Here is a 19,326-nt window from a genome sequence, read left to right as displayed (position 1 = left end):
ATAATTCCAATCATAAATGTAGTTTTGGTTTATCTTCATTCATCTCAAAAACTATAAAAGTGGATTCTCTTTATCCGGGGGTTCAACTTTTTTTGCCTCATCAAATCTCCAACAATATGAAACAAAGCCAGTCCTTTGGTGTAGGAAGGGTTGGCTTAGCTACTAGAAAATTTCCACTGAGTGTTTCAATTCAAATCCTTTGCTTTTCCAGTTAAACTATTCTAGGGGTAGTTAGGGGAGAGGGAATTTATAAAGGCAGGGAAGGATAAATAAGACATTTCTCGTTGATATATTTTAGAATATTCTTTTCCCACTGCTAAAGAAGAAAAAAGTCAGCTCTCCTAAGGGATAATTCAAAGATCAACTACTAAATGTTAGTCCAGGTAATCTGTCATCTCCAAACAGAGTCATTAGCAACAATTTTGGTGTCAGGGACATACAGCACGTATTATACCCTCGGATCAACAATGTACTTTGTTGCCTGAAAGGTATTCAGTAATTAAGACAAATTCAATTGCTTCGGAGGGAGAATCAATTCTGTGAAATAACATCTATCTATAATTCCAAAATAATGACATTTTGTACCCTTGAACTTTTAATATTCTGGGAAATAGCCATAATCTTTTGGCCCTAGTTATATGTTCAGGTTGGTCAACTTATTAGGGTGTCCTTATGGATAGGGAACTCACTTGAATTTCCTCAGAACTGTATAGAATCTGATAAGCCTACTCACCTGCCTCCCCAATATCCCAAGGCACATTTGAGCCATGTAGCAAACATGTGACCAAATCATCTTCACCACCCATGTCTACTGACATTCTTTGGGAAAGGAAAAGGAAAAAGGGGGGTGGCTTCTTGTTCAGATGCTCTGCCTGAAGTGTGCCATTTTCCCTGAGTGAGAAAGCTATCACTCTCTCATCCCCATTTTCATGAGTTGGAATCCTACTCATTAGAATTCTGGTCAGCTCCCTGGGCTCTCAGGAAGGGGTTCATCAGGCAGCCTTTGGTGCAGGTATTACAAAGCCTGCCTTTTGGGATGCATGGACAGACCAAAAGAAATGAATTGGAGACAAAGGAGGAGATAAACTATCATCAAGAGGAAAATACATTGACATGAAATAACACCTGTCTACAATTCTAAACCCGATCTCGTACTAGCAATTCCCGTCCCCTTGAAATCCCTCCCCCAGAGAAGAATCTCAATTGAGATAGAGAGAAGGGAGTTTGGAGGTGGAAAAGGGACTTGAACATTTAGATCAAAACCTTCTTTTACATTTTTTTTAACTGAGGACCCTCTGTAGCAGTTGTGGGTTGGAAAAAAATTGGTGTGTGAATGTTTGGGTGACAGCGAGGAGTGCTGATAACAGCATGTGTGGAAGCTGGAGATATCAAAGAAGGCAATTGGGTTTGCTTTTCTTTGCTGTTCTCTGGAGCGTTCACTGTGAGGTTTGGAAATCTGCTGCTGTAAAGTGAATAGGAAGATTTTTGATGATCTCCATTAATTGTTTCTTGGGTCTCTGCCTCAAGGGTAAAGTGAATTGTAGTTATAGTGAATGTTGATTGAAAAAGCATTGCTTTCCTTTTGCATTTCTACTCACCTGCTTAAGTGTTGTAGGAAAAAAAGTAGCCTTACTCCTCATCCTTCATGTCATTTGGGAGTATTTATAGTAATTCTAGGACCTATAAAGGATATGGGTACTATCTTAAGAGGCGTATTAGTCTAAGCATCCAATAGACCTAGGTTCTGGATTCGACTCCATGACAGACTAGCTTTGTGACTGTAAGACATTTTTACTCTTTGAAACTCAGTTTCCTCTGATGGAAAACAAGAGGTTGGATGAAATGATGGCCAATGTCCCTTCTAGCCTTGATGTTTTCTTGTATAAGGTGACACCACAGAGGAATGTTGCCCCCTAAACAGGAAAAAGCATGGGCTCAATAAAATGTCATTGATATATTGAAATATATCCAATTTCTTTGACATATTGATGTACATCCTATTTTGATGAACCCATTGGCTCTCCATATAGAATGTAAGGTCCTCAAGTGCAGGGGCTGCCCCATTTGGGCATTCATAACCCCAGTGCTTAACAGAGTTTCTGGCACAGAATAGATGTATGATGTATGCTTATTGATCAAACAGTTTGAAGAGTCATTTCTTAATGAACAGAAATCCACAAACAAATCCATTGCCTCCCCCACTTTCCATCCCCAGCTTAAGCCAGATATATAAGTAACACCTCCCCACACTCAGGAAATATGTGACTTCTGTGCTAAGCTATTTGTACAACAACACAATTAGCCCTAAAATACACCAGAGTGCTTTGAATTCCAAAGCTTAAAAAAAGGATCTCATTTAGTTCCTCTTAGTTTTCTATCCGAAGGCCCTTTATATCAAAGCCCTGGTGGCAAGATATGCTATATGTGAAAAACCATGTGAGGAACTTCCTTTATTAATGTAGATTGCAGCTAACAGGAAATATAGACATAGAGCTGGAAGGGACTATTTGGTTCAACTCTTTCAATTTACAGTTGGAGAAACTGAGGCACAATAAGATTAGGAACTGGTTCAGTTGACACAAGTAGAAAGTGTTGGAGATAGGTTCTGAACCCAATTCCTTTGATCCAAACGAGGGCACTTTACTTTGTACTATGTTGCCCCATCACCTAGTAGATAAGTCTAGGGAGTGGTCAGAAGCATGCCCAGGTGAATGATTTACCTGTGTGTGTGTGTCGGGGAGAGGGTCACAAAACGAATAAATTTCAGGGTTGTGCTTTGAGCTTAGGTCTTCTTTGACGCCATGCCCAATCATCTAAACTCAGTGCCAGGTGCCTGTATGGTAAAATCATATACCATAAATATGAAATTGGCTTAGATGCAAAATTCAGCTAATGAGCTGTGAGCCTTTAAAGCTGAATAAACCATTTGGCTTGATTAGCTGAGCTGGCTTTGTTCATTACATGTTTCGAAGGCCAGAGTGGTTGGCCAATAATCAGTCACCTTTAGGTAAAGCACTTGGTACTATTATTTATGATTGATGGCTGACATCATAACATCAATAAAATTTAAGTCAATTTAACATTGCTTATACTAAGCATAAGATAATCTCTGCCTCTTGTATTAAATAGTTTGGGTTCTCTCTTCAGTGTATTCCAGAGTGAAGGCTTGTGACTTTCCCACGAATGAGTGGCTTATTAAACTCTTCCATAATGTTATTAACTTAAGCAACAACATCAAGGAATTTCCAGAATTTGTGGGCTTAAAAAACTTTACTATTCTGTTAATGAAAATTCCTTAAGATCAAGAGAACAATTGACAGGAAGATGGCAAGGGTCTCTCTCTTGCTCTTGAGCTTGTATGATTTATATTTTGTTTTAGGAACTTCTAAACATATATGAAGAGGGGAAAGCATACAATTTCCCCAACACAAATTAAGTCATCTGATGATAGCCCATTGGAAAAAAAAATACAAATATTTTGAGTAGTTTCTAGGGGTATTGTGGAAGGACAGGGCTATAGATTTTCTTGGGAGTGTAAAATAATTCACAAAGCTTGCTCGTTATTCTTAGAGACAGCACATTAATAACACTGGACCCTGGAATCTCTTCTTATCTACACTGGTGCACACTAAGAGGGATGAGAAGCTGACTCCTTAGATTTAAAATAACATTTTTCCCCTTTCTCAAGAAATAAGAATTGATTGAAAATGCTTTCACTTGGTACCAGAAGATCAGGTCTTTGAAGCCACTTGAGGGATAAGAGATAAATGGAAGCTACTGGCTTTGTGGTTGTTCCTGGGGAATTCCATTGTTGATGAATATGGGATAAAGCCTAACAAAATTCCGATTTACTCCATGGCTGCCAAGGGTTTGGTGTTTACAACCCCAGGAGGTCTAGTAATATACAATTTTTTAATGCATGTCTCCCATAACAGCCAAATGTTTGTGCCTACCTGGGTGCTTGTGAAAAAGAAAGTGGCATTGATTGGGCATTGGAGTTAATGAATCTGGCACAAACCAGATAAACTCAATATTTTCCTCTGGCCATGTTCCTGGTGACAGATTCTGTCAAGAGACTTAGGTTTCTTCTATGATAAGATGAAGACTAATCAAGCTGGTCCCTTTTATGGGGAACTCTGAAAACTAATTCTAACTCTCAGTTACACAAGACTTTTAAGATTTGAAGGAGAAAAGATGTGGCATAATAGATAGAGGACTGACCTCAAAGTCAGGAAAACGTGGGTTTGTTATAGCTTTCATTGAAACGGGGTTGCGATCCCAAGCAAGCTGCTTAATATCTCAATGGACAGACAAGATGTCTGAGATGTATCATCTGATACATAACAGAAAAAGTTGTGGATCTTTATTGAAAGAGGGGTTTTTTTCCAATAAAGATCAACAACTTTTTCTCCTTATGTATGAATTTCCTACATAACTGAAATAATAGCTTTAAATGAAAAATAAAGCAACAAATAACTCACACATTGCCTTTCCTGAGCTTTGGGTTTTGGGAAAGATCACTGTGGTTAGAATTAAGAAGACTAGCTTTATATGCCACCTCAGACATTTACAAGTTATCAGCAATCCTCAACAAGTCAAAATCTGTGTCTCAGTTTCCTCATCTATTTTTCTGTTCAGCCATTTTTCATTTGTGTCTACTTTTTCATGATTCCATTTGAAAATTTCTTGTCAAAGATCCTGGAGTGCTTCTCCAGCTCACTTTACAGATGAGCAAATTGAGGCAGAGTGAAGTGACTTGCCCAGGGTCACACAGCTAATAACTAAGTGGCTGAGGACAGATTTTAACTCAGGAAATGAGGCTTCATGACTCCAGGCCCTGTACTCTATCTACTGTATCATCTCAGTACCCTTTTTCATTTATAAATTGAGGTTATTAATAATACTGTTTTTGTGAGGCTCAAATGAGAAAATATATGCAAAACTCTTTGCAAACTTTGAGGCATTATGCAAATATATGTACATTTTATATATATATATATATATACAGATAACACACACACACACACACACATATATATATATATACCTAGTAAACTATTACTATGACTATTATGATTTTTACACCAAGTCCTCCAAACATTGGCCAGATTTCACTAAAAAATCATCAAAAATGACTATTGAGAATAAATGAGAAATTTGACTAGGAATGGACATTGGACCCTACAGGGTCAATATAAGTGACAGATGTATTTAAAAAATTTTAATGTTATCTTCTGTTTTGATATCACCTAAATTTTCTAATATATTCCTTTCCCATCTCCTTCTAATAATAATTAGTGTTTCTAGAGAGTTAGCCCTTAGTACAAAGAATCTTAAAAAGAGAGAAAACCATTCTGCAAAAATAAGTAAAATATCAACACAGTCTGACATTACATGGGAATGTTCCATGTACATGATCCTTTGCCTCTTCTAAGAAATCAGATGACATGCAAATAACAAAACAACAACAACAGCAACACTATCACAACAGTGACAACAATTTTTATTATCAAAAGAATCAGGAGCGGGGGTTGCTTAGAAACAAATTTAATAGAGACTTTGGCCATATAAAGGGATATGAGCCATTTTTTCCTTTGGAGAGGGAGGTTCAAAAAGAATTAAAACAAAAAAATGTAGCCAGTAGGCAATTAATAGGATTTAAGCAGTTGTATTAAAAATAACCTTAGTTTATTAGACTTTTTCCTTTTTGATTAAATTAAATTTGATATAGACAGATATATCAAAGGTTCTTAACTTGTCTTTTAAAGACCTCTTAGGGTCAAAAGACAGATTTCAAGGGGTCCATGAACTTGGAAAGATGAAAAAATACCTTCATTTTCACTAACATTTTACTGAAATGGACATTTCCTTTGATTATGAATAAAGAAAAACCATCATTCTGAGAAGGGTTCCAGAGGCATCACCAAATTGCCAGTGCACTTCATAACACAACAAACGTTAAGTACTCATGAAGGATTCTGGAAATTGTGTCTGGCAGAGTCTCCAAATTCCAGAACAACCATCACCTCTTTTTCACTGTGTTCATTCTGATGAGAGAGAATCCCTAGAAGCACAACTTTTGCTCAGAGTCAAACTTGTTGGCTAGGACTATGAGGTTGTCTTAGGTTGTAAATTAGGATACGACGTTTCCTTCCTTTTCCAATGTTTTTGGTGATATCAATTTTGACAAACAAATAAGAACAGAGTCCTAATGATCAGAATGTTTATTATTTTCTGTGACTTGGGAGACAATAATGATTTGAAAAGCAACTGAGGAAGTTATTCTAAATCAAAGTGGAAGCAAAGATCCATGTTGAGTGTTAAGAAAATTCTAAAACCTAATTTTAGCTCCTGTTATCCATTCTTCACAAAATTTTAAATATTGGGAATCTCAATGAGCTATTATTCATTCTTTGTTATTCTTCTACAATCAGATTTTTCAGGGAATTAACCAATGCTGTGTTCATCTTTTCTAAGAATTGACATCTCTTTCTATGAAAGATCATAACCTCTTGACCACATTAAATCTCTCTAGCCCACCAAAATCTCAAGATTGTTTCATATGATGCTCTCTCAAACTGTCCTTATGCAAATGACATTATACAAATAAACATAGAATTTTATGTTTATCTTGAATAATTGTATTGAATTATATTTTCTCTATTACTTTGGCAGATAGTGATTGATTGCTTTTGATTCTGTTTCCAACAATGAATACTCTCCATCCTCCCTTCATTTGTGGTCATCTGAAAATTCAATGAGATTGTCTTTTTTGTTTTCATCTAAATCATTAATAAAAATTTGGAATAGAACAGGGACAAGGATAGTTCCTTGGAAAGCTTCCCTCTAGGTCAAACCAATCCATTAATGGTCCCTCTATGAATTCAGCAATAGGTCTAAATGGACCTAAGAGGAAATTTCCCATCTCTCCATCTTCTCCATAAAGGAATTGTGAGATACTTTAGTAAACTGTGCGTACTAATTTTCAAAGGAGTCAAACCTTCCTCTTTCTATAGATGCTTATCATAGGATTATGGAATTTACTTCCTATAAGTGACATCAGTGAACAATGGGTCAAGAAGAATTTGCCGATGCAGAGACAAAACAGAAAGTCTCTGCACTTAAGAAAGACAACATATAGATTTAAAAGTCTAAGTGGATGGGGCAGTCAGGTGTTTCAGTGGATTGAGAGCCAGGCCTAGAGACAGGAGGTCCTGGGTTCAAATTTTGCCTCAGACACTTCCCAGCTGTGCAAGCTTGGGCAAATCACTTAACACCTGTTGCCTAACCCTTACCATTCTTTTGTCTTGGAACCAAAACACAGTACTTATTCTAAGGAAAAAGTAAGGGTTTAAAAAAAAAGGCTGTGTATAGAAGGGAGGGAATGCAGGAGTCTAAGAATATCAATGTCAATTTGAAATCCTTTGATCTACTAGTCTAGTAGTCAAGTGAATCTGCTAGAATTCCCTCTGATGTAGATAAAAGCACATCTACACTTGCCCAAATCACAAAACAAAGAAAAATTCAAAATGATAGCTAGTTAGTAAACTGTCATATAAGAAAATTAGGTTAGGAAGGGAAGGCATGTTTTTAATTAACCCATGCTGGTTCCAAGTGATCACTGCTCCCCTTTCCAAATAATCACAAACCTTCCATTTAAATGATTTTTACAAATATTAAATGAGGCTAATTGATACCTTCTCTTACCTATATCTCATGACATCTTTTACACAAATAACTTTTAACAAAAATATTTCCCAAAATATTTTACTAATATTAAAAAATGATTTTATTGCCAGTCATGCTCCACATATGACCTTGATTTTGAAATTTGTTTTAGCATAATTCTTTTTGAACATATAATAATATATTTATAGCTGGAAGAGATTTTTAGGCCAACCAATCCAATCTCCTTATTTTACAGATGGGGAAACCAAGACAAAGGATATTAAAGCTTACCCAGAGATATCCAGGTAGTGAGAATCAAAGGGAGAATTTGAAGCCAGCTAAAACAAATGTTCTTACCAATTTTTCCATTTTCTCCCTCATTCTGTCCACTAAATCATTACCTTGCCTTTATTTTTAAAACTCTATCCATGGGGGCAACTGGGTAGCTCAGTAGATTGAGAGCCAGGCCTAGAGAAGGGAGGTCCTAGGTTCAAATATGGATTCAGACACTTCCCAGATGTGTGACCCTGAGCAAGTCACTTAATCCCCATTGCCTTGTCCTTACCACTTTTCTGCCTTGGAAGCAATACTTAAACTGATTCTAAGGTGGAAGGTAAGGGTTTAGGGAAAAAACCAAACAAAAAAAACTCTACCCAACTTTGTTTTTTTTCTCTGAAGAGTAACATAACATTACTGAAAGACTGTACATTTTATTTTTAGCTAGTCTCAACTAAAGCTATTACCATGGGGTGTTTAGGTTTTCCCACCCTTTATTCCTTGGTAACAGAATAATTAAGCAATAAAACACAACAGGGTGTGAATTGAAGTATAATAATTCATATCAACTCTAGTGTGGTATTAGGCAAGAGTCCAAGGGCACAATGCTATCTCCTTCATAACTAACTATAAAAGTCTTTCCTACAATTTAAGCTTTTGAGTATATTTTTTCAAGTTAGAATAGAACAGCCTGTGTTTTTTCTTAAATGAATGGATGTTATTTAAAATGACCTGTTCTTCCCCTAAATAATACTTTTAGAAAAGCATGGTAAGATTTTCCCTCATTTTCTTGACTTATCTTAAATGACCTATCCCCTGATCTTGAACTCTCAAACAATCAAGTTGGTACTTCACTTGGAATTCTCTGGTTCTATTGTTTCTTGAAAACACTGCAGAAGCCTTGTGATGATGGGATTATCATCCATTTTAGCATTTCCAATTAGAGACAAATTTCATGAAAATGAATCTGAGTAGGAGAAATCAAGCATTTGGAGTGTCTACTGTATTTTATGTGTGATATCTGGTTTCTATCAATTTCAGGGGATCAACAAAAGATAAATACCCACCATTAGTGATATTTCACAGAAGGCATAAGTAGCGACTATCCCTAGAAGTGATGGTTCTGAAGAAGTTCTGGTTTAATTTAAGGGGACACCCAAACTCTCAAACTGACTCTTCATTATAACAACCATTAGGATACTTCTGGAATTACCTGAATTCTAATTTGTTTTTCAATTAAAAAATGGATTTGAGAAGGAAGTACAATCTTAGCAGGGCTGATAGTATGTGCAAATGTCTGGAGGTGGGAGATGGTATGTTGTTTACAAGCAATGGTAGGTAGGAACACTTTGACTGGAATACAGGGTAAATGAAATGAAGTGATATATAACAGCCCAGGAAGGCAGACTGGGGTCAGATTTGGAAGGGCTTTAAGTACTCAACAGAGAAGCTTACCGCATTGTGAACTATTTCAAATTGTTATTTCAGGTGATAAATATATAGAAACATAAGATTTGAAACAGCAAGTATCTTTAAAGGAGCTTTTATTGAGCATCCTTATTTTCTGTATTAGGGAAAAGGAAAAGAAGAGAATAAGTATTTATATGATGTATTCTGTGTGCCAGATACTATGCTAACTGCTTTACAAATATCTCATTTGATCTTCATGGCAATCCTGCAAGGTAGGTGCTATTATTATCCCCGTATTCTAACTGAGGTAACTGAGGCACACAGAGAACAAGTGACTTGTCCAAAATCACAAAGCTAAAATCTGAGACTACATTTGAACTCGGGTTTTATTGACTCCAGGCCCAGTGCTTTATCTATTTCATTCTCTAATGAGACTACTGAAGGCCAGGGAGAACTTCAACAGAAGATCAGAGAGGATTCTGAGTCTTTCTCTCTCTAAATCCAGTGCTCTTCCCATACTCTGATAGTACTTCATTCCAGTGTTCTCCATGATAGCTCTCAAAAACACTCTCTGGTGGGTTAAAGTGCTTTGAATTCTGATATATCTATTGTTCTACACTGAACTCTGAATTTTTCTCTGCGGGTCCAAGTTTTGTTTTGAAGAACTAGGTCTAACCCCACTGTCTTGTCCCAGTGTCTCCAGAAAGTTCAGATTTTTTGAGACAAGGCATAGATGTTTCTGAAGCACAAAATCCTGCCTTCAGATAAGTTTTCCTCTCCTGTCAACTTGGCACCTGGTGCCCTTTCCTCACCAAGTTAGATGTACCATTGTTTCTCTTTTCATCTTGAAAGGTTTTTTAAAAAATCTAAATCATTAAAGGTTAAAAAAAGAAAATGGAAATCGAATGAAGATTCATTGCTATAATTGTCTATCCCCCCTGGTGATGAGCACAGGGAACCATAATTGGTTTCTAATGCTTATTGCCTCTCAGAGCCAACAGGCTCCTCCAGCCACGATGGAGAGAATCTTTGCTTCGCTAGCCATATGCTTTTCCCATAAGCGATTGCTTTGGGTAGTTCAGTAAAGACTATTGCTTCAGAAAAACTGAAATTGAGTAACACTAAAAGGGTAATGGGAGAGTCCTGTGGCAGGTAAAAGTGGGGCTGCAGCATAACACAAAGAATCATGAAAGAGAACCACTAGAAATGCTATCTTCATAGAAATATGCGTTAGGAAAAGGACTAAACTCATGGTAAGGTTGAGTAATATTTATGAGTAGTCCGCAGGGGAACTTGAAAGAGGTCCCTGCAATTTGGGTTGGTTCCCTGCATCGAACTCATGAATGTCAGTGATGGGCTGGATAGGAATGAATGAATTGACAACTATATGCTGCAGGAAATACATATAGCTATGAAGATCACAGTCATTTGATTTTTTAAGTATAGTACTCATTCATTCAAAAAATTTTAATAAGCCAAGTTGGAGATACAAAGACAAAGATAAAACTGTTTCTGCTCTCAAGGATCTTTAGGTATATATATATGTATACATATGTATGTATATTACATTATTATATATGTGTAATATATATTATGCATGAATATATACATACCCATATATAGGCAGAGAGATAACTAGATAGATATAGATAGAAAGATAGATAGATGATAGATTGAACTTTGGATTCAAAATCAATAGATATTGGTTCTATTTGTTCCTCTGCTACAGATTCTGTATGGCCATTGTCAAATTTTTGACCTACTTTGTAAACTGTGGGGTGGGTTAGGAATTAATTTGGATTAGTGGTTCTCAAAGTATATTGTCCAAGGATTCCTGGGGGTTTCTGAGATCTATTGAGTGAGTCCATGATGTAAAAACTATTTACATAATCATGTTAAGATAGTTTACTGCCTAATATGGTAAATATCAATAGTTATAACTTCAATAAACAAAAGCTTTCAGGGGGTTCTCAATAATTTTTAAGAGTTTAAAGAGGCCATGAGATCAAAAGTTTTGAGAAGCACTGGTTTAGATGATTCACAATCTATTTTTATTTTATTACGACTTTTAGTTTTTTTAGTCTATTTTTTCCTTCTCCCTCTCCCCTCCCTATTGAAAACAAAGAAAGCTTTTATAACAAAAATGCCTAATAAATCCAAATAAATTCCACCATTGGCCATATATGTCATTCTGCACCCCAAGTTGACAACCTCTCTGTCCAAAGTTGCATAGTGTACTTTACTCTTAGTTCTCTGGAATCATGGTCATCATTGCATTGATCAGAGCTCTCAAGTCTTTCAAAGTTGTTTGTTTTTTACAATGTAGTTATAGTTTGAACTTTTATTCTGATTCTACTCACTTTATTCTGCACAAATTCACACAACACTATCTAGATTTCTTTGAAACTGTCTTTCATAATTTCTTATGGCATAATAATATTCCATTATAAATAAATACCACAATGTATTTGGCCATTTAGAATTGATGGGCATCGCATAAGTTTCCAATTCTTTCCCAACACAAAGATAGCTTCTACTACAGTGTTCTTCTATTTCTTCCCTAGAAACTGCTTGTTCATATATTTTGACCATTTACTAATCAGGGAATGGTTCTTATTAAAATACATTTTTATCAGTTTCTTATGTATCTAGAATAAATTGCTTATTAGAGGAACTCACTATAAAGAAGTTTTCCCAGTTCCCGACATTCCTTCTAATTTTAGATGCACTTTTTGATAGTGGAAACTTTTTTATTTTATGTAATCAAAATTGTACATTTTATTTTTTATTCTCCTCTATATCATTTGTTTGGTCATGGACTGTGTCTCTATCCATAATTCTGAAAAATAATTTCTGCCCTGCTCCTTTATTTATATTGTAGTCCTTTATCCCTAAGTCATTTGTTCATGAATCATTTTGCTTATTATGAGATATAGATCTATATCATATTTTTGCCAGACTCCTTACTTGTGTTTTCAACAGATTTGTCCATCAATGAGTTCTCATCCCAGTCATTGGAGCCTTAGGGTTTATCAAACATTAGGATACTCTATCTTTTTGTTTTGTTTTTGTATATTGTGTACTTGTTTCACTTATCAACTTCTCTCCTTTGATAAATGAGTACCAAATATTTTGATGAAAACTGCTAAAATATATTGATATCTAGCACTACTTTAAACTTCCTATATACCTTCCCCCCTCCTTTTTTCAATTATTTCTCTTAGGAGTTTTTACCTTTGTTCTTCCAGGCAAATTTAATTATTATTTCCTTTCACTCTGTGAACTAATCCTTTGGTAGTGTGATTGGTTTGGCACTGCACAATTAAATTATTTTAGATGATTTTGTTTTACTGGGTTGGTTTGGTCTGTATACAAATAAGCAATGTTTCTTTGATTATTTGTTGGTTTTGTTTCTAATGAATTCTTTATAGTTGTATTCCTATAGTGTGTGTGTGTTGAGAGGTACACTCCCCCAATATGCACTATTTCTCTTCCTATATTTTTTGGTCTACACAAATTAGTCTTGCTATTTCTCACACATATCCTGGTACCTAAGCATCCCAATGCCTGAAATTAATTTCCTTCTCACTTTCTTTTTCATAGAATTCCTTATTTCCTTCAAGATATCACCATGGAGCTTACAAAATTGAGTTTGATGGGAAACATTCCCAGGGCTTTTCCAAGGTCAGTTGACCAAGGGCAGGTAAAAGTGCAAAACATTTTATCCCAAGAAGCACCTTCTGTGTTTTTTTAAACCTTTACCTTCCATCCAAGAATCAATACCATCTACTGGTTCCAAGTCAGAATAGAGATAATGGCCAGGCAATGGGAGTTAAGTGACTTGCCCAGGATCACACAGCTAGGAAGTGTCTGAGGTCAGTACCTCCTATCTCTAGGTCTGGCTCTCTTCAATCAAGGAGTCACCTAGCTATCCCTCCCCCTGCTATATTTCAAAGTTCTTCTTGATACCCAACTGCTAGAGCTCTCCTTAAAAAACTTCATATTTATTTTATATTTTTATTTAGCTTTCATGTATTGGCATATATACATTATCCTTCATGGTAGACGGACAGTTAAGCTCCTTAAGGACGGGAACTCTTTTTTGACTTGTTTCTTTGTATCCCCAGTGTCTATCTAGCACAGTGCTCCACACACGGTAGATGCTTAATATACAATTCTTGATGGGCTGATCTGGGAAGTAACATTTACATATAAAATTCTATGGTAAGCTATTAAGGGCAGAGGAAGCTGAAACTTGGTCTATGGTATTCAATACACTATGTCTCTCCTAGTGATGAAGGCAAGTTGATTAGATGAGGGTTTAATTTCAAAGTAATCTTTAGTTGTAAACTGAGATCTCACGAGATGAAGAAACCAATCATTTAGTTTAATCACTTTGTCGGTCTTTCTGTTGAAAAAAAAAACCACAAAAACCAAACCAAAACAAAACGTCAACAAGACTATAAATCTCAAGAGTCACTGGGGCGGTTTTGTCACATTCTGCCTGGAATACGTGTCTTCATTTTTGTTTGACGTGAAGTGTTTTAGGGTAAAAGCTGAAAACTCATTGATTAAGCGGTAGAGGCAGATGGACATTGAAAGAGGTATAAGAGTAGCGGTCTACTTGCCATCGACACAGGACGGTCGGTTTCTGGTTGTTCCAGCCACTTTGCCAGGCAGACAGGAACATTTTACTGTCTGTGACCTTTCTTCAATGCGATTCTTATTACAACATCTGTGTGCAGCTATAACTTCACAGGTTCCTCCTTCTGGCAATAAAGAGAGAAGACACGTGTTAGGACTGCAGAGGCTAACTGAGACATCCAAGAAAATTAGCATTTAAAATTGTGAAAAGAGGATTAAAAGGGTTCATCTCCGATTGAGGATAAACTGAGAAAAGATAAACATCATAGTATCATAATATTATGTTTCCTATGCAGGAAAAAGCACCAATAAACACCTCCTCAGTGATTCTTCACTGACCCTGAGAAGAATGGAGGCACTGAATGCCTAGTATAGCCAATGCATGGTATAAAAATTCTTCCTGATTCTATATACTCTCAGAGTCATCTCTTGCTAGGTCTTTGTATGCAATTCCCTGGAATCCTTCTAATGGCAAACAACTGGAAATCACAGCAATGTAGAATAGATGAGGTTGGGGGTGGGGAAGAACTTGAAATCAATGCTTTCCCCTTCCCACATACCCTCACCTTGGCTGCATTTTAAGCCCAGCTGTGGATTGTTATTCCATATTGCTTTCTTCAGATCCACACTTTATCCACATATGAAAAAATAGCTGGAGAAAGATTTGGTTTTAAAGCATTAAAGTCTATGTTCTCAGGGATTAGCTCATTTCCCACAGACTGGAACAGTCCAGATCTTGCTGGGATGGTGATCTCTTGCCATCCAGAGTGAAGGATCAGTGACAGCATGAGAAGAACATTCAGGCCTTGGGAATACCATTTAAGGCAGTTTCTCCAGTGAAGCAAAAGGTATTTCAGTTGGTGGAAGAAACAAATCAATTCTCCTCCCATCTTTCTTCTCCTAAATAACTTGGTTCAGTGCTCAAAATGAATCTCAATCCCTCCAGGGGATCTGGCCCTCAGAATGTCAGTGATCGATCAAATGGATCTGATACATTAGGGATCTATTGAATGGACCAGAAGAATGTATTAGGCACCAATTGTATGTCAAGCACTGGGCTAGAGACTAGGGATACAAAGAAAGAAGTTGAGAAAGATTTTCTAAGCCTATCTACTACTTCTTTGTGTTATAGGCAAGTTGGGAGAGGGCAGTCAGCACTGGTAGAGAGTTTCTACCTGACAATAAAAGATCCCTGGCTTATTGTCAAATATTCAAACATACTTCCAGTGTCCATCTGGGACACTAGAAACCTTACCTGACAGTAAGAAATCTCATGAATGAAGCCTTCCCTTAGCCATCTTTTGTATTTATGGAATCAAGATCAATCAAAATCCATTTATTAATTACCAATTGCATACTAGCCATTCTACTAGGCACTAAGGATACAATTACAATTTAAAAAAAAGTTCCTGCCCTCAAGAACCTTTTATTCATCCTAGATTTTGAGCAAAGAGTAGGTGTAGAGAATTTATTCTAGCCTTCTTCCTTTCCAGATGAGGAAACTTGGGCCCAAGACAGTTAATTGACTTGACTAGGTCATATAGCTAGTAAATGAAGTGCCCAGACTGTTTCCCTTCAGGCAAATGTAAGCTTCTTGAGGGCCCAGGCTGTTTTGGTTTTGTTCTTATATCCCTAAAGACTGACACTCAGTCATGTTTTCTGAAAAATACCTCCAGATTGAATTACATTTTCTCATTTGTTTATGTTCCCTTGATTCATCTTCTAAATGAGTTTGTCTTTACTTAATTGCAAAAACATGTGGTATTGGCCCGATAGAGAGTAAGCTCCTTGAAGTCAGAGGCTATAATGTTTTCATCTTTGTTTCTTCAATGATTAACATGCTTTTTTTATTCCTTTTGAAAGGAGATGGTCCTGTTAATTTGGAAAATAAATGCAAAAAGTCCAAGTAGTCAGAAAACCCACTCTTTAATCAAATAAAAGGATCAGCTCATAAATCTGGGCACCACGCAGAGTCATAAACAAATTTCTAACAGAACCAAAAGCTCTGAGACTCTGGGAACTGTATCCCTGGGAGAAGACACAGCTCTTACTGCCAACTCCAAAGAGATACTGGACCTGAGAGTCTCTTTATACATTTTTGGGAAGCTTACAAAGACTAAACATAAACAGGTGTGTAAACCATGTAACATTCAGCAGCTATGGTAGTAGAGAATGGTCAGCTGTAACAAATGAAAGAAAAGGATTAAACTCAGGAGCTGGGCTTCTGGAAGGGAAACTTTCAACCAATAGGGAAGCCTCTGAAACAAAAGGGTGCTTAACATTCAAATCAAAATAGGTGTTCTTCATACTGGGGTTTCTCAAAAGTAAGGGTAAACTGAGTTATCCAGAAACCCATGTTGACAGTCCAGACCTATGATTTTGTTGGTGTGAATGATGTCTGTTATGAGAACTCCCTCCCTTGTCTAACATACTCAGTAACTCATCTGGGACTCAATAACAGGTAAAATGTAGATAGTGCTTTAAGGTTATCAAAGTATTTTACAAATATTATCTTATTTCATCTTTATTACAGTCTTATAAAGTCAGGGTTATTGTTATTCCCATTTTACAGATGAGGAAACTGAGGCTGAGAGAATTTAAATAATTTCTCAGGGTTGTACAGCTAGTAAGTGCCTGAGAGAACATTCCAATTCAGATCTTCATGACTCCAAGGCCAGCATTCTTTGGTATTCTTTTGTCTATCTAGCTACCACTCACAGCTTTAAAGAGTTGCCTGTGGGCACTGAGACACTCAATTACTTGGCTGTGATCACACAGCGTGGATGTGTTTTGAGGCAGAACTTCAACTCAGGATTTCTGAAAGCATCTGAGGCTTACTATTCCTTCCACTAGCTGGACTTCTCTCCTTTCACATAGCAGATGCTTAATAAGTGTTCTTGAATTGAATGGAGTGTATCATCCCAGCAACCATAAAACTGTGTCAATGAAGAACAGGGCTAATAATTCACTAATCTTTAGCCTGACTGATGTATTTTAGCTCATAATCACCAGGTATCAGCATCTTAGGTCTAATCTATAGTAGTTGATTCTAAATAACCATGAAACTAACCCTAATTTCAGTGGTGCTATTTGGGCTTACAAGCACAATAGGAACAATGTTCCTGATGGAAACCAACATAGTACCTATTCTCCTGCATTTATTCTGAAATCTGATCTGATTATATGATCCATTAAGCAAAATAACAGACTATTCCCTAATGCTTTTAGGCACCACATTGAGTACCTATATTGTGCATTGTGTAACTATAGACCATATTATATTATTAGTTCAATAAGGCATAGAAACCTTGCTTATCTGGTTAGCCATCTTGGAGTTAATGAAACCAATCACAAAAACCATTTGGATATTATATACATCAGAATGCACACCTGTAGGGATTGGAGGGCAAAGCGAGTCTAATCATCAGTATGTATTAAACCCATGGTATCTCAAGGGGATTTTAAAAGTCAAGTTTCCCTTTATTCCTTTGAGAGGCAGTATGGGATTATGGCTAGAATGGAGTTGGAGTCAGGAAGATGGGTTGAAATTGAACTTTGATATTATCTATATGATAAAGGTGTTTAACTCCCTCCAGTCTTCAAAACTAGAGATTATTCTTTTTTCAGTGACCACAGAATTGCACCAGTGAAGGTAGTACTCACACAAGAGTCTCTGTTGTTGTACAATCACAGGTTCTTGAATTATTGGTGTATTGATGTATTTATGGGCAGAATTTTCAAGCTGGTAGAAATCTTAATCAAAATGATTTTCAATGTTATGTATTCCACATCAAAAAGGCACATTATCATCACTTATTATGCTTTTCTAGGTACTTTATTGAGGTTCTTTTGGGTGCCAATGTTTTCTTATTTCACATTGGTACATGCCGATTGACAGTTATACATAACAGTATGCAGCTTTTGGAAATCACTGGGAGGTGGAGAAGGAAATGCTGATAGTGTGAGGTAGCATTCTTTTAGCCTGCTCCAATTTGGGGCAAATATCCAGAGCCTGGCCAAAACATTTTTGGAGTTAAAGAAGAGCCCAACAGGGATGGCTCTGTGTTGGCTGGTTTCTTTCCATTAAACCCTTATTGATAAGCTTAAGTCACTTCATCTTCTTGCTAATGAATGATGGATTTGCATGCTGGGAATCAAGGAAGTACTGCTGTAAATAGCAAACTCTTCCATTCTTGACAAAATGAACTATTAATTCAATGACACCTACACACAGGACTGTGTTCATAGATTCTGGTGGGGTCTATATGGACATGGAAGAAACCACCATGATCCAAATATCAGGAATTTCAATTTCACTTTGCTGATTAACATCAACATCCATGGATCACTTCATAAATAACAAGTTTAGAGGCAGCTGGGTTGAGAGGCAGGCTAGAGATGGGAGGTCCTAGGTTCAAATCTGGCCTCAGATACTTCCCAGCTGTGTGACCCTGGGCAAGTCACTTAACCCCCATTGCCCACCCTTACCACTCTTCTGCCTTGGAACCAATATCGTGTATTGATTCTAAGATGTAAGGTAAGGGTTTATTAAAAAATATAAGTTTACACAAGGAAATTTTATACTGCTGATTTCTCCTAATAGTAGCAGTGTCACTATATATCTATATATAGAGCTATATAGTTACTATAGTTTTACTGTAGTATACCATATTATAGTATAATATGGTGTGCATATGTGTATGTAGAGTGTATGTATGTGTATAAAATGCATATAAAAACTATATCTGCTACAATAAGTAGGATACAGTAATAGAGTATAATATACTAGCATAATATATACACTCTATATGTACATATATACACAAAAATATGTATATCTATGTACATATGTATATAGACACAGTATATACTACCTAGCATATCCCATTATACTCTACTACTATATATTACTTATTATACTAAGTATAATAAATAATTAGTTTTATTATTAAAAGTAGTCTTTCTTTAGTATTTATAGTTATATTATATATTGTTATCAGTTATTATAGTTCCTTTAGGGTAGTTATTATAGTATATAATCAGTTATTATAGTATATAATGTTACTATATTAGTTACTATAGTATCTATACTTATTAACTATAGTATATAGTGAAACTGCCAAATCATATTATATTGTAATATAATATAGTAACACTGGTAGAACTGGTCTTCTTTCCATTTTGTATATATATATATTTGTACTTTGAATCTTGAAGGAAGCTTTCTTCTTTCTTTGGACCATAAAGGGCACATTTGGGGAAATATTGGATTGTTTTGGGGAGGAAAGAAAGAACCATGGCTCTTTGTCAATGACAAAGGTTGACATT

The 19,326-nt window shown here is 36.2% G+C and overlaps 1 protein-coding gene across 1 annotated transcript in view; it reads right to left on the bottom strand.

Annotated features, from left to right (window-relative positions):
* The window catches only part of LOC123230674 (chemokine-like protein TAFA-1), a 565,308-nt gene that overhangs the window by 96,548 nt on the left and 449,434 nt on the right, over nt 1-19,326 (bottom strand). Inside the window, exon 2 of the mRNA XM_044656817.1 lies at nt 13,983-14,123. Within this exon, the coding sequence (XP_044512752.1) occupies nt 13,983-14,123 (141 nt within the window). The remainder of the gene's footprint in view (nt 1-13,982; nt 14,124-19,326) is intronic.

This window comes from Gracilinanus agilis, chromosome 1, assembly GCF_016433145.1.
Source record: "Gracilinanus agilis isolate LMUSP501 chromosome 1, AgileGrace, whole genome shotgun sequence".
In the NCBI taxonomy this organism is placed as follows: domain Eukaryota; kingdom Metazoa; phylum Chordata; class Mammalia; order Didelphimorphia; family Didelphidae; genus Gracilinanus; species Gracilinanus agilis.
This window is presented reverse-complemented; position numbering and strand designations above follow the sequence as displayed.